The sequence below is a fragment of the Marmota marmota genome, unplaced genomic scaffold (assembly GCF_001458135.2).
Source record: "Marmota marmota marmota unplaced genomic scaffold, marMar, whole genome shotgun sequence".
Lineage (NCBI taxonomy): Eukaryota > Metazoa > Chordata > Mammalia > Rodentia > Sciuridae > Marmota > Marmota marmota.
Genome location: NW_025999869.1, coordinates 25480853 through 25496581, shown reverse-complemented (window position 1 = coordinate 25496581; position 15729 = coordinate 25480853). Strand labels below are relative to the sequence as shown.

The 15729-nt window shown below is 38.7% G+C and overlaps 1 protein-coding gene across 5 annotated transcripts in view; it reads right to left on the bottom strand.

The window, feature by feature from the left end:
* Sec24a (SEC24 homolog A, COPII coat complex component) overlaps positions 1-13273 on the bottom strand; it is an 81263-nt gene extending 67990 nt beyond the window's left edge. Inside the window, exons 1-3 of one of the 5 annotated variants that reach the window (XM_048783802.1) lie at positions 12874-13273; positions 12410-12574; positions 714-1181 (exon numbers count right to left, since the gene is read on the bottom strand). In XM_048783802.1, the coding sequence (XP_048639759.1) occupies positions 714-1181; positions 12410-12506 (565 nt within the window). In that variant the 5' untranslated portion in view covers positions 12507-12574; positions 12874-13273. Of the gene's footprint in view, positions 1-713; positions 1182-11799; positions 12356-12409; positions 12822-12873 lie in introns of those variants that run through there. The other 4 variants (XM_048783818.1, XM_015492774.2, XM_048783806.1 and 1 more) reach the window with 4 other exon arrangements.
* Between the last annotated feature and the right edge of the window lie 2456 nt (positions 13274-15729).

Genomic DNA, 15729 nt, shown 5'->3' with positions numbered 1-15729 from the left:
TACAATAAGGGGAGGGGGCACTAGGGAAGAACAGAAATACTTTGGATTAGATAGAGGGGAATGAAAAGAGGGGAGCAGGTATGGGAGTAGAAAAAATATGTAGAATGAATCAAATATTATTCCCCTATGTGCATATATGATTACATAACAGGTATAACTCTATATCATGTACAACCAAAAGAATAAGAAGTTATACTCCATAAATGCATTCTACTGTCATGTATAACTAATTAGAACAAAAAAGAAAAGAAAAAAAAAAGCACATTTTACTGTTGTGTATAACTAAAAAGAATTAAAAAAAAAAAAAAAAAAAAGCCAAAAGTAGTGGCCAGTCCCTGAGGAAGTGGTTCTGCAAATATCACAAGTGACTCAAAGAAAAACAGCCTGTAGCTATTCAGAGGCTGAGGGAGGATTGCTTGAGCTCAGGAGTTCAAGGCCAGCCTGAGCAACATAGTAAGACCCCATCACAAGAAAGGAAGAAAGGAAGAAAGAAAAAGAATACCTTCAAAGGAAAGAAGCAAAGCAGAAATAATTCATTAATTTAAGTTACTGAGTTAATTCAAAGATATTACAAGTAATTTACTTAAAGATTTATAATAATTTTTTAAACCAACAATTTTCCATGTGGTTTTAAGGCTTTAAGTATTCATTCAAATCTCTAAACAAGCAAAAGTTGTTTATTTCTACATTTTTAACATTCCTAATAATACTACCTGATTTTATGAAGCTGTTTTGAAGTGAAGGGTCTCCAGAAGAAACATATTGATGATTTGTTGTTAAGTTTGTACTCCCCAATGCAGTCGGTTGGGATAATACACGAGGATAATGGTTTGTCTGTGATCCTGTGGGCGGATAGTTATATTGCCAATTTGAATGTGGTGGTATGTTGGCTCCAGGAAGAAAGCTACCAGAAGGCATCGGTGCAGCAGCTGGATTCTGAGAAGCAGGTAGTGGCATTCGAGGAACAGGACCACTATGGAGTGAAGGTGTCACTGTATTAGAAGCTACAGGTGGTCTATTAATAGTTTGCCCAGAACCCTGAGAACCACCGTAGTTAGACTGTCCAGAGACTGGATTCAAAGTCTTTGCTGGTATTAGATGAGGATAGGATCCTGGAAGCTGGAAATTATATCCTTGACTCACTGACAATTGTGAAGACATCAGTGCATTTTGAACAGGACCTTCCAATAAGAAGAGAAGGAAAAATTAGTCTTTCAAGTGAATATAACAACACTTTAAAAAAATACAGTAGCCCCAGGCCCAGTATTGCACACCTGCAACTTGGGAGGCAAAGCTAGGAGGATTGCCAAATTCAAGGTCAGCCGCAGCAACTTGAACAAGGGTCTAAGCAACTTAGCGAGATCCCGTCTCAAAAATAAAAAGGGCTGGGGATGTGGCTCAGTGGTTAAGTGACCATGTGTTCAATTCCCAGTACAAAAACTTAAAATTAAAATAAAAAATAAGTAGTCCCAAGAGTGGTAGTGCCTGGCTGTAATCCCAGTTGCTCTGAAGGCTGAGGCAGGAAGATCACAAGTTGGAGATCAGCCTGAGCAATTCAGTGAGAACCTGTCTCAAAATTTAAAAAAAAAATTTAAAAAAATAAAAATAGGGGTAGGGATGTAGCTGAGTGGTAGAGGCACTCCTGGGTTCAATCCCTAGTATGGCAAAAATATTATTAAAATTTTTCAAAATAGGCATATAATTCAAAGAAGATATACAAATGGCTAATAAGCACATGCAAAGACACTGAACATTATTAATCATTAGAGAAATACAAATATCAGTCATTAAATAAACACAAAGCAAAACGACAACAAGGTACCACTCACTATCATCTAGAATGTTTAAAACAGACCAACAAAAAGGGAAAAAAACAGCCGGAGCACAGTAACACATGCCTGTAATCCCAGCAGCTCGGGAGGCAAGAAGATCGCTAGTTCGAAGCCAGCCTCAGCAAAAGCTTAGTGCCTAAACTCAGTGACACCATGTCTTTATATTAAAAAAATACATAAAATAGAGCCAGGCGTGGTGGCACATACCTATAATCCCAAAGGCTCAGAAAGCTGAGACAGGAGGATCTCGAGTTCAAAGCAGCCTCAGCAAAAGCAAGGCACTAAGCAACTCAGTGAGACCCTGTCTCTAAATAAAATACAAAATCAGGCTGGGGATATGGCTCAGTGGTTGAGTGCCTTTGAGTTCAATCCCCAGTACCAAAAAAAAAAAAAACATAAAAAATAGGGCTGAGGATGTGCCTCAATGGTTGAGTGACCTTGAGTTCAATGGTAATTTTTTTTTATTTTATCGGTTCTTCTCATATATGACAGTAGAATCCATTTTGATAAAATTATACAATACAAGCATGGGATAGATCTTATTCTAATCAGAATCCCATGGTGGGATTCACTTAGATATTTTAATATGTGTACATAGGAAAATTATGATAGATTTATTCTACAGTCTTTCCTATTCCTATCCCTGTATCAACACCAAATTTCATCTTCATCCAGAATTATATGAATAACCATCTAGTTGGTTTTCTGACTTGAATTCCTGGTAGTTACAATAGATTAAGAAATAATCCCACCCTAAAATCTTGGTATTCTTTGGCTTGCTATGACCAAGATTTCCTGTATAAATAGATGCCATCAGAGTCAAATCCTTTTAGTTAAGTGTTCATTCTTGAGCAAAATATTTTACCTTTTGTACTGAGTATAGAGTCACACATTAATAATTCCAGTACTCAGAGGGCTGTGAAGAGGATATCTGGAGTCCAGCCTGGACAACATACCAAAACCAACAACAACAAAAAGAGAATTGCAAGCTTGAGCTTTGGGTTGATGTCCAGCACCAAGATATTTAACTTCTCTGTACCTCAGTTTCCTTATCTATAAAATGGGAAAAGTAATAGGATCACACTTATTGTGTATTTTAAGTGGAAACAACTCACATAGAAGTCCATTTCCTAATCCCTGGAATTGTGTTAGGTTACATGACAAAGGAGAATAAGGCTGAAAATGCAATTTAGGTTGCTAATCAACTGACCTTAAAATGGGATAATTGGGGCGGGCTGGGGTTGTGGCTCAGCCGTAGAGTGCTTGCTTGCCTAGCACGTGCAAGTTGCTGGGTTAGGTGCAAGGCGCTGGGTTCGATCCTCAGTACCACATAAAAATAAATAAATAAAATGGGATGACTGGGGCTGAGATTGTGGCTCAACGGTAGAGTGCTTGCCTAGCAGGTGTGAGGCCCTGGGTTCAATCCTCAGCACCACATAAAAATAAATAAATAAAAATAAGCATTGTGCCAACTACAACTAAAAAATAAATATTTAAAAAATGGGATTATTATTAGGATATATCTAATGTAATCACAAGGGTGAAAGAAGGAGGCAAGAGAGTCAGTGTCAGAGTGATGCTATGTGAGACCCACCAAGCCCACTGTTGGCTTTGCAGATGGAAGAAGACTACCAGCCAAGGACTGTTGGAGAAGAGCCTCCAGAAGATAGAAAAAGGCAAGAAAACAGATTCTCTCACAGAAGCTACAGAAAGGATTACAGCCCTAAAAACACCTTGATATTAACTCAGTGAGACCAAAGTCAGACTTCTGACCTCTAGAAGTTAATTTTGTGTTGGTTGAAGACACTAAATTTGTGGTAATTTGTTAAAGCAGTAACAGAAAACCGATAAAATGTGAGAATGAGATTTATGTGAAACATTTATAACAGTGTTTTTCGTATAGTTAGCACTTTTTATTATTAATTTTTTTTTCAGTATCAGAGATCAAACCCAGGGGCACTTTACCCCACATCTACATCCCCAGTCATTTTTATTTTTTACTTTGATATAGGGTCTCACCGAGTTACCCAGGCTGGCCTTGAATTTTCAGTCTTCCTACTCAGCCTTCCAAATTGCTGGGATTATAGGCATGTGTCACTAAGTAAGGCTAATTAGCATTCTTGAAATGTTCTCTATTGGCATTATCCAAAAAAAAACCCCATATATTTGTGTCCTGAACACTGCAGCAAAATTATAAATCTGATATTAGTAAAGCAAATTATTTGAACTAATCTTTTTTTTCTTGTCTGTCATCTGTTAAAGAACAGCTCTATTAATTAAGAACATTCTTAGGACGCAAAGGTGAATAAGGTCCATTTCATCCCTGTACTCCTCCGATAGCTCAGTCTAGATTGGCAAATAGCAGGCACTCCAATAGAGAGTGATATGATAGGGGAACCCTATGACACTGAGAGCCCCAAAGTAGGCAGCACTTGGGCTAGACTAAAGACAGAAAGGTAGCAAAGATGGTTTCCCGAGGAAGGGAATTTTAAGCTAAAACCTGAGAAGGCTGGGGTGTGGTTCAGTGATACAGAATGTGCATAGCATGTGCTAGGCCCTGTATTTCATCCCCAATACAAAACAAACAAGCCCGAAAAATAAAGAATAGCCTCAGGAAAAAGAGTATATTACCAAAAAAAAAAAAAAGTGTTTCAGTAAGGCTGGGGTTGTGGCTCAGTGGTACAGCACTTGCCTAGCACGTGTGTGGCCCTGGGTTCAATCCTGAGCACCCATATAAATAAAAACAAAATAAAGGTATTGTGTCCACCTACAACTAAAAAACTATTAAAAAAAAAAAAAAAGTGTTCCTGTAAACCAGGCATGGTGACACATGCCTGTATTCCCAGCGGTTTGGGAGGCTGAGGCAGAAGGATTGCAAGGTCAAAACTAGCCTCAGCAATTTAGCAAGGCCCTAAGCAAATTAGTGAAACCCTATATTAAAATTTAAAAATAAAAATAAAAAGGACTGGGAATGTGGCTCAGTGGTAAAGTGACTCTGGATTCAATCTCTGGTACCAAAAAAGGGGGAAAAAAAAAAAAAGTGTTCCTGTAAAGGAATTTATATTTACAACAGCTTGTGATGGTGGAAAGGCATTCTGAAAAAAGCTCAGTATGACAAGAGCAAATTGTTGAGACACTTGCCTGAAGTGAAGCAGGAATTGAGGACTACACTAAAGAAGTATGGATTTGATAAAGAAGTTCAAGTATGGTGGCACATACTTGAACCTAAGAAGTTATAGGAAAAAATTTTTCTCTCTGCAACTGAAAACAATATTCATTTTTTAAAAGGAAGACAAATAACCAGGGAATGATGGGGCTGATGTGTATTTTAAGTAGAAATGATTCACATGGAAGTCCATGTCCTAATTCCTGGAATCAGGTTACATGACAAAGGGGAATTCTGGTTTCTAATCAAATGACCTTGAAATGGGAAGATTATCAGGATGTATCCAGTGTTATCATGAGTGTGAAAGAGAGCTGAAGGAATAGCCCCAAAGCAGAGCACTTACCGAACATGTGCTAGAGTGGTAGAGTAAGGTGATTAATATGTGCTAGACCCTGGGTTTGATCCCCAGCAACAAACAAACAAATAAGCCTTAAGGAAAAAGAGCTGGTCAGGCATGGTGGCACACAGCTGTTTGAGAGGCTGAGGCAGGAGAAACATAAGTTCAAAGCCAGCCTCAGCAAAATTGACGCGCTAAGCAACCCAATGAGACCCTGTCTATAAATAAAATACAAAATAGGACTTGGGGATGTGGCTCAGTGGTTGAGTGCCCCTAAGTTCAATCCCCAGTACAGAAAGAAAGGAAAAAAAAAAAAAAGAAAGAAAAGACTTAGGAAAATGAATATCAAAGACTGGGTTCAAGCCAAAAAAGTAAATAAAAAGAAAAATAGTGAGTGACCAGGATAGCACCCAACCAGAGCTCCATCATAAAACTAAACAATCCAATCAACTTTGGCTTCAGATAAACTATCATATTATTGAGTGTCTTAAAATTGAACTGTATTTTTCCCATATTTTTATTGGTGCATTATAATTATACATAATGGTGGGACTGGTTGATACATATTCATACATACACACAATATAATGATATAATTTGGCCAATATCATTCCTCAGTATTTCCCTTTCTCTCCCCCTGGTTTCCTTTGATTTTACTGGTCTCCCTTTGATTTTCATGAGACACCCCCTCCTACCTTTCTTTTTCTTCTCCAGCTTTCACATATGAGAGAAAACGTACACCCCTTGCCTTTGAGTTTGGCTTATTTCACTTAACACAACATTCTCAAGTTCCATCCATTTTCCTGCTGGTGACATAATTTCATTCTTCTTTATGGCTGAATAAAACTCCATTGTGTATATATACCACATTTTCTTTATCCATTCATCCACTGATGAACAGCTAGACTGGTTCCATAGTTTGGCTATTGTGAATTGGGCTGCTATAAACATGGGTATGCATGTATCAATATAGTATACTGACTTTGTTTAGAATAAATACCAAGGAGTGATATAGCTGGATCATATGATGGTTCCAAGCTCCATCTCTTTTTTTCTTCTTTCAGGGGAGGAGAGTGGGGTACGGGGATTGAACTCAGGGGCACTTAACTACTGAGCCACATCCTCAATCCTTCTTTGTATTTCATTTAGAGACAGGGTCTCACCGAGTTGTTTTGTGCCTCGCTTTTACTGAGGCTGGCTTTGAATTTGCAATCCGCCTGTCTCAGCCTCCCGAGCCACGGGGATTACAGGTATGTGCCACTGTGACCAGCTTTCCATGCTCAATCTTTTGAGGAACCTCCATAATGATTTCCATAGTGGTGTTACTAATTTACAATACCACCAACAGTGTAAAAGTATTCCTCTCCATCATATCCTCTCCAGCATTTAGTATTGTTTCTATTCTTGATGGCAGCAATTCTAACTGGAATGAGATGAAATCTCGGTATAGTTTTGATTTGCATTTCCCTGATTGCTAAAGATGTTTTTTTCATATATTTGTTGGCCATTTATATTTATTTTTTATAAGTATCTGTTGATGAACTGTACTGCTTTCATAGATATTTTTACTTCAATGTTTTGAATTTATAATGATACAACAGCTATATACATATGGAGTTTATACTGAATTTTGTATTTGTATAGACATTTAACAAAAAGAATTTAACATTTGGGGTCACAGAAATATTTAGTTTCTATACATTAATTTTAAAACATCTGAATTACAATTACAAGTTCAACAGAACAGACAGTATGGGATATAGAAATAATAGGAGTAATAAAGAAAGGAAGGAATCAAGGATGACTCCTAGCTTTCTGACCTGAACAATTCAGTGAATGGACAGTACTATTCATTAGAACAGAAAGATGAAAAAAGATTAGAGAAGGTGGGAAATGATAAAGGGAAAAAGACCAAAGAGGTATTTTATACATACTAATTTTCAGGTGCCAAGAAATCCAAGTGGAGATGTCTAATAGAAAGATATCTATCTGTGGGCTGGGATTGTGGCTCAGTGGTAGAGCACTCGCCTAGCATGCGTGATGAGCTGGGTTCGATTCTCAGCACCACATACAATAAATAAAATAAAGGTCCATCAACAAAAAATATATTAAAAAAAAAAGAAAGATATCTATTTGCAGGGCTGGGTTGTAGTTCAGTGTTAGAGCGCTTGCGCTTGCCTTGCATGTGTGGGGCACTGGGTTCAATCTCAACACCATATTAAAAATAAATAGATATTGTGTCCATCTACAACTAAAAAAAAAAAAAAAAAAAAAAAACACTTCTTACCTCATAGGGCTATTGTAAGAATTAAATGAGATGATATGAGATGATGCTTATAACAGAACCACAAAGCATAGTGCCTGGGCACATAGTAAGTGACAATAAAATAAGTACTAATTCTTGTTACTATTTCTCTCCCCCCCACCACCCATTTTTTTGTGGTACTGGGCATAAAACCCAGGAGCACTCTACTACTGAGCTGTATCCTCAGCCCTTTTTGAGTCTCACTAAGTTGCCCAGGCTGGCTTTAAACTTTTGAACTTACTACTTCAGCCTCCAGAGTAGCTGGGATTACAGGCCACTGTGACCCCTGCAACCAGCACTGTTTCTGTCTTTAAGAAGCTCTCAGTCTATTAGCGGAGATAAAACAAGAAGCACAATGGTTACTACATGCAATATATGGTAGTTTTTTTGTTTGTTTGTTTTTCAGTACCAGGAATTGAACCAGGGGTGCTTAACCAATGAGCCACATCCCCAGCCCTTTTTTTATATTTTATTTTGAGACAAGGTCTCACTAAGTTGCTTAGGGCCTTGCTAAATTGCTGAGGCTGGTTTTGAACTTGTGATCCTCTTGCCTCAGCCTCCTGAGCTGCTGGGATTACAGGTGTGTGCCACTGCACCCAACTGGTAAATTCTAAAAGAGATCTGCAAAAGGTATTGTGGGAATCCAGAGTTACAGCCTCTACTACTGAAAACACAATAATCAGTGTTACAGACCACATGCCACTTTTATTTAGATCATGTTTGTTTCATAATTAAAGACTTCTTATATTAAATACACAATCATAAGCATGATTTACATTAGAGGGAAATTTGAAAATTGACATTTTTGTTACTCCTAAATTAGATGATTAGCATTTTTTTTAAATAGTGTTGTTGTTTTTTTCTTTTTAACCTTTATTTTATTTATTTATATGTGGTGCTGAGGATCAAACCCAGCGCCTCACACATGCTAGGCAAGCGCTCCACCACTGAGCTACAGTCGTAGCCCCTTGATGCCCCCTCTGGGGGACAAAAAAAAACTCTGGATGGGTTGGTGGGGTTTTGTTTTGTTTTTTTTTTTTTAGTACTGGGAATTGAACCCAGGGACACTTTACCACTGAGCTACATCCCCACACCCTTTCATTTTGAGACAGGCTGTCCAGGATGGATTTTCTGGCCTTAGCCTCCTGAGTTGCCGGGATTACATATGTGCATCATGATGCTGGGCTCACAAATTCTATTGTTTTGACTGATGATATTGTGCAAAAAAGAGCCAGAAGAAAAAAAGAATTTGGAAGTGAGCTCCAATTTTACTATTAACAAATCAATACATATTTAGTGAAATGACTTACAAAATACCCAATTCTAACACTTTTGTTCAACAAAACTGGCTATTCCTAAAATGTGCTACACACTGTGGGGAGCTGGAGAAAGAATAATATGCAAAAAGAGATAGCCTTCTCTTCACAGGGCTTAAGGTCTAGAGGGAAGCGGAACAAACATTATAAAGCTACGATATATTAGGAATAAAGGAGAAAGGTGGAGAATATCCTTCTCACCCTTAATTCTATAGTAAAAAAGTGAATATTACATAATTATTATAAACAAATGAAAGCAATAAAACTGCAATTTCTGTCTTGGCACATTGATTCAAATAGTTGATAAAGGAGGTAAGGTTCAATGGGATTAACTATTTGACTTTAGCCTTATTACATGCTAATCAGATTAAGATCAGCTAGTTAAAAAAAAGATCAGCTAGTTCAAGCACTATACAGTCTCACTATCAATTTTTTTGCAAAAGAAATATGTTATATACAATCCACACAAAGATTTAGAAAAACTTGTCTAAACAACTTTTAGGTCATAATGCAAATTCTGTAACATAATAACACCACACAATATAAAAGCAAGTTATAAAAAAATGAAAAAGGTCTTTATTAATAGGCCTTTGATTACAATCTAAAAATGTCTGAACATCTAACTATACTATAATATGAAATTTATGCAAGCTACATTAAATTTAAAGCATGAGTTTTTCAATAGAATACTTAGGCAGCAATTACTGCCTTGAAAGAATTAACTAAAACTAGATTCCAGCATTGAATCTTTTTTTTTTCATTTGTTTAATTTCTTTCTTTTTCTCTTGTACTGAAGACTGAACCCACATATGCTTTACCACTGAGCTACATCCTCAGCTCTTTTTATCTTTTGAAACAGGGTCTCACTAAGTTGCTTAAGGCCTCACTAAATTACTGAGATTGGCCTGGAACTTGCAATCCTCCTGCCTCAACCTCCAGAGTCGCTGGGATTACAGATATGCACCATTATGCCCACTGAACCTTTTTTTTTAAAAAAAACTTTCTAGAGGAATATCCCCTCCACCACCCCCCTGCTCAATTCACCACCACATCCCTACTCACTGTATTACTACTGGGATCAACAACAACAACAATAACAACAACAACAACAAAAAAACCCAACATAGGATATTGGCCATTTATTGAAAATAAACTTTAGAAATGGAGCTTATAAATAAGAATATGAAGGAGGCTAGGGTTGTGACTTAACGGTAGAGTGCTTGCCTAGCATGTATGAGGCCCTGGGTTCAATCCTCAGCACCACATGAAAATAAATAAATATAATAAAGGTATTTTGTCCATCAACAACTAAAATGTTAAAAAAAAAAAAAAAAAAGAATATGAAGCAAGGGGGCAGTTGTGCACACTTGTAATACTAACTACCTGGGAGGCTAGGCAGAAAGAATTCAAATTCAAGGACAGCCTGGGCAACTTAGCAACTTAGCTCATCTCAAAATAAAAAAAGGCTGGGGATGTTCCTCAGTGATAGAATGCTCCCCTCCCAAAAAAAAAAAAAAGACTGAAATTATATCTTAAAAGAGGCTTATATGCGAACTCCTGTTATTTCACTCCTCATCTCAAATTGGCTGCATTCTTTCAGCTACTATCATCCTAAAATGCAATCACTAGTCAAAATGCTGAGTTTCCAACTGGCTCTGGGCAACCTATGCACAGGAAGTGCTTTCTTATTCTCTTCTATATCTTCAAGGACAGACCTTAGAAGGTGTGCAACAAATGCCCATTGACCTGAATCAAATCAACATAGTGATAACAATTCAAAACCAGCATATCACAGTGGTTAGATTCCTTTAGCATTTCAAAATTATAGTAACTACACTTACATATAAACTTAGAAGTACATTTGCAAGATTTGCTTTCAAAAGTTTATATAAGGGCTGGGTTGTAGCCCAGCAGTAGAACACTTGCCTAGTATGTGTGAGGCCCTAGGTTTGATCCCTAGCACCACATAAAAAACTAAATAAACAAAATAAAGGTATTGTATCCACCTACAACTAAAAATATTTTTTTAAAAAAAGGTTATATAAGATTGCAATTTAGAAGATAGTAGAATGAAACAGACATCATTACTGTATGTATATATGTGACTATATGACCAATATGATTCTCCAACATGTACACTCAGAAAAATGAGAATTTATATCCCAACTATATATGATGTAACAAAGTGCATAAATGCATTCTACTGTCATGTATAACTAATTACAACAAATTTAACAATTAAAAAAAGGTTGCAATTTAGCAATTATATGAAAAATGCATGGCCCTGTAACATCTTGTTTAATTTTTCACCTTAAAGTGAATGTCTTAAAATGATTTCATCTTCCTGGTAAATGTTACTAAATACCATAGAATAGAATGTACTTTACATAATCTGTTACTATAAACTTGAGAAAGAACAACTGATTCAAGTTAATGCACTTTCAGTGCCTATTCCCTATTCTAGCTTCTGCCCACATACCTGCCTACCCATAGATATTTTAAAAGTCCTAAAAAGAGCCTTCTTTGTAAAGAAAACAGTAGACTTCTCTAAAAACAATGTAAATTGGCCATTTTAGTCACTGGCTATTTTCTCCAACTTCACAGTAATCTTAGATTCCAGTGTGCAATTTAAGCACTTTAGTATTATTCTGCTGGTCTTATTTCCATAAACCAAAGATGTGTCAGTTAATTGGTAAGTAGGCAGACTGTTGGCAGAAAATCTTTCTCGATTACAACAATTAAAAAAAAGTTTAGCAAATCACCACGTACGACAATTCAAGGAATCCTAGAAGAGTTAAGACATTCTCACACAAATTACAAATTACAGTGCCACATGTACATGCCTCTCAGAGGTCCAACCATTTTCCAAGTGATGTAAAGGCCTTAGGAAATCAAACAACAAATTTACTTGGTTCTTTCAAGGCTGAAAAACTGAACAGGTGGCCCAGGCACAGTTCTGGGAAAGTCCTGGGAGAGATGAGTAGGTCCTAAAGGGGTCTCCGCAAGAAGTCACTCTTTCATTCATGTCCGCAAACTCAGAATAAATACGACCCCAATCTGCTCGAGACGAATCAGACTCCAAACTCTGCTCCCCTGGAGACTGGAGCTAGGTGGCGCGGAGGGTGAAGGCACAGCCACTAGGACCGTTTTTGAGGGATTGACCGAATCTGTTTTTTTTCACCCTTGTTTGCCAGGGCGTTGCTTACAGCGGGTGCTCTTTAACTGTTTGCTGACTGAATGTGTGTGTGTGTAAAACGCTAAAACGAGCCCGCGCCTGAGAGTGCACAAACGCCGCGGTATCGGGGGCTCAGCCGCCCACCACCACCCGCGCCAGACCCCAGCCGAGAGGTCACCCTCTCTTCCACGGTCGTCTGAAGAGTAAACAGCATCCAAAGGTGAGTTAAAGCCTGGGCCCACGCTGAGCCCTGCTCTTCGCCCCCGTGCAGCACTCACCGTTGGTGTAGGGAGACCCCGAGGTCGAGGAGGCCCCGTTCTGGGCCTGGAGGCCGGTTGGGGCGCCGCCGGAGGCGGGTATCCCCGGCTGGGACATGACGACCGCAGTTATCCTTGTTGGAAGGTACTGGTCTGAGTCGACAACAGCGCCCAGCGGAGAGACTGCTGAAAGCAGAGGGAGAGGGCCAAAGACTTAGGACTGAAGACTGGAGGAGAGGGCGGAGCATCAAGCCCGAGGCATGGCGCTTCACTCTCCCCAGCCCACCGGCATCCACGGCCTGGCCTGGGAACTGAAGCTTAGAAGTCGGGCCAGTGGGGCCGCGAATGCTGGGCTGGGAAGCGGCAGCCTAAACCGGAGAGGAGGGAGGCCCCGGCCGGAAGTGCCTGTCAGCCGCTGGCCGCGCAGGCGCAATCAGGACACGTGGCACTTCCGGCTCCGGGCTCGCGGCTTCTCCAGCGCTCACCTCTCCCCGTGGGGCTGCCCCGAGGCCACCTGACTGTCCCGTCGTCCCGGCCCCGTGGACGGTGCCCGGACTAGCCTGCCACGTCACTGACTCCGACTGCCGGCCGGAAGTGGCGTGTGTCACAGCTGCGGAAATCCCCGCGTCTTGGACGTCACCTCGCGGGCTGAGCGGGGATCCGGGGGCAATGAATGCAGACTTCAGTGGCTACTTTCGTGGAGTGGGACAAACAGTTCCTCTCCCCGGTCTTTGAGGATTACTTGAGACTACAAACGTCATCATCCTCTGTTGGGATTATGTCACCACTAGTAGCTGAACCGGTTAACGTTCATCACATTATTTTATTTCACATTCTGTTGTCATATTCCAGGGAATTATTTTAAAGAGATAGTTAAATATGTATGTTAAAAATGTGATCAAGTAAAGAAGCCTTTGCTTTTTTACTGGAGATTCAGAGGTACTTTTAATTTTTAAACTCGATTATCCATAGCATAGTCACACTGAAGTTCATTAACAGCACTTTTTTTTTTTTAATTAGTTCTGAGAATCTAACCCCAGGCCATACGCAAGCTAGGAGAGCACTCTATTGAGCCATACACCCCATCCTCCAACATTACATTAAATGGCAGTTTTATTTCCTCTTTAAGAGTTTGTGGATCCGCTGTAAGGTGAAGAATTCAAACTTCCCTACTGGGAAAGTAGGGGTTTTTGTTTTGTTTTTGAGAGTAGACTTTGACTTTTGAGGCCAAAGAGAAGTAGAAACTGGGTGATTGGACAACATAATTAATGATTTCAGTATTGATCTTAGCTACCTTCACTCTACTTAGGTTTTTCCTGCTCTAAGCCGATGACAAAATTCTTCTTCACAGATTTGTACTGTTGATTAGAATGTCATGCTACAGGTTTCACAACCTCAGGGTGAAGTACACCTTACCTAATGCATTTAATATCAAATGTCTACTATGAAATGTTACATTACTTGGAAAAAGAGCAAGATCTAAACCACTGTGTCAGTCCTGAAGAACAAGCAGTAAGAATAAATAACTAAATGTGAACTTTTACCAAAACCCTGTTTTAATTATCATTTATCTCAGCACCTTAGTGTATTTGCTGTGAATGGAATTCAACAATTAAAACTTCTCTTTTACAAGGTGCAGGTATAAAGCTCTCTTCCTTTCTTTGTATTTTTGGTAATGGGCATTTAACCCAGGAGCATTTTACCACCCAGCCACATCCCAGACCTTATTCTAATTTTGAGACAGGGTCTCACTAAATTGCCGAGGCTGGCCTCCAAGTTGCAATCCCCCTGCATCAGCTTCCCCAGTTGCTGGGATTACAGGTATGCACCATGAGCCAGCTGTAAAGGCTTCTTTAGGATGAAGATAATGCTTTTGGCCAAACTGTTTTCAGCTTAGAACTCCTGTAACAAAATCGCAAATCACATATCCAAGAACACTTAAGAAAATACACAGCAGGGCATGGTGTCACATGCCTGTAACCTCAGTGGCTTGGGAGACTGAGGCAGGAGTATTCAAAGTTCAAAGCCAGTCTTAGCAACTTATCGAGGTCCTAAGCAACTCAGTGAGACCTTCTCTTTAAATGAAATACAAAAAAGGGCTGGGGATGTGGCTCAGTAGTTAAGCACCCCTAGGTTCAATTCCCAGAACCAAAAAAAAAAAAAATCACAAGCTTCTTAATGTTTTAAAGAATAAATAGACCTCAGAAAACAATTGGACTTTCATGAAATCAGACAGAAAACCAGGGTTACTCCTCAAAGAGAGAAATACATAGGCCTGGTCTCAAACTTACATCAGTTTAATTCTCTTTATATAATATATATATATATATATTTTTTTTTATCTTAGTTTGTTGACCTTGGCAGAGATTTGATTTGGTTAAATCAGGCTTTCTTTGAACTTTGTTCTGTTTAAGCAATACCTTTGTGTTCAGAGATTTTTGAAAGAAAATAACCTCATTGATTAAATCAGTTAAATAATTAGAAGTAGTTTGCTAATAAGTAAACAATATTGGGGCTGGGGATGTGGCTCAAGTGGTATCGAGCTTGCCTGGCATGCGTGCGGCCCGGGTTCAATCCTCAGCACCATATACTAACAAAGATGTTATGTCCGCCGAAAACTAAAAAATAAATATTAAAATTCTCTCTCTCTCTCTTTAAAAAAAAAATTCCATTAAAAAAAATAAGTAAACAATACTTTCTCTAAAATTTGTTCTAAGTTTCCCTGTGGCTATTATTCCCCCAAACTATGATTAAGTCTTTCAAATGTTTGTAACATTTTCATTGTAGTCAGCTTTAAAATACTGAGGAATAGTAGTAAAATAAGTTAAAGAATTAACATGGAACAACATACAAAAATATAATTTTCATATTAAGTATTAGGAACCCACATAATATCAAATCTTATATGACTTCTTAAAGTATGACCACTTAAAATATCACGGGAAATTATTAGTGCTATTGCCAATTGTTAAACTTACTGATATTTCTTTGTTTCTATTAACTATATCTACTCCACCTGCCCTTAATTAATGTCATTCATAGAGTCTATTTTTTTTAATTCTACTTCTTTCCAGAACAACAGAAACCTTTCATATGTCTGTTATAAATTATTTTCAGTGCTGGTGCACACCTGTAATCCCAGTGGCTTAAGAAGCTGAGGGAAGAGGTTCCCAAGTTTCAGGCCAGCCTCAGCAATTTAACAAAGTTCTAAGTAAACTTGTAAGACCCTATCTCAAAATAAAGAATAAAAAGGGCTACGGATGGGCTAGGGTTGTGGTTCAGTGGTAGAGCAATCAGCTGGCACATGTGAGGCACTGGGTTCGATCCTCAGCACCACATAA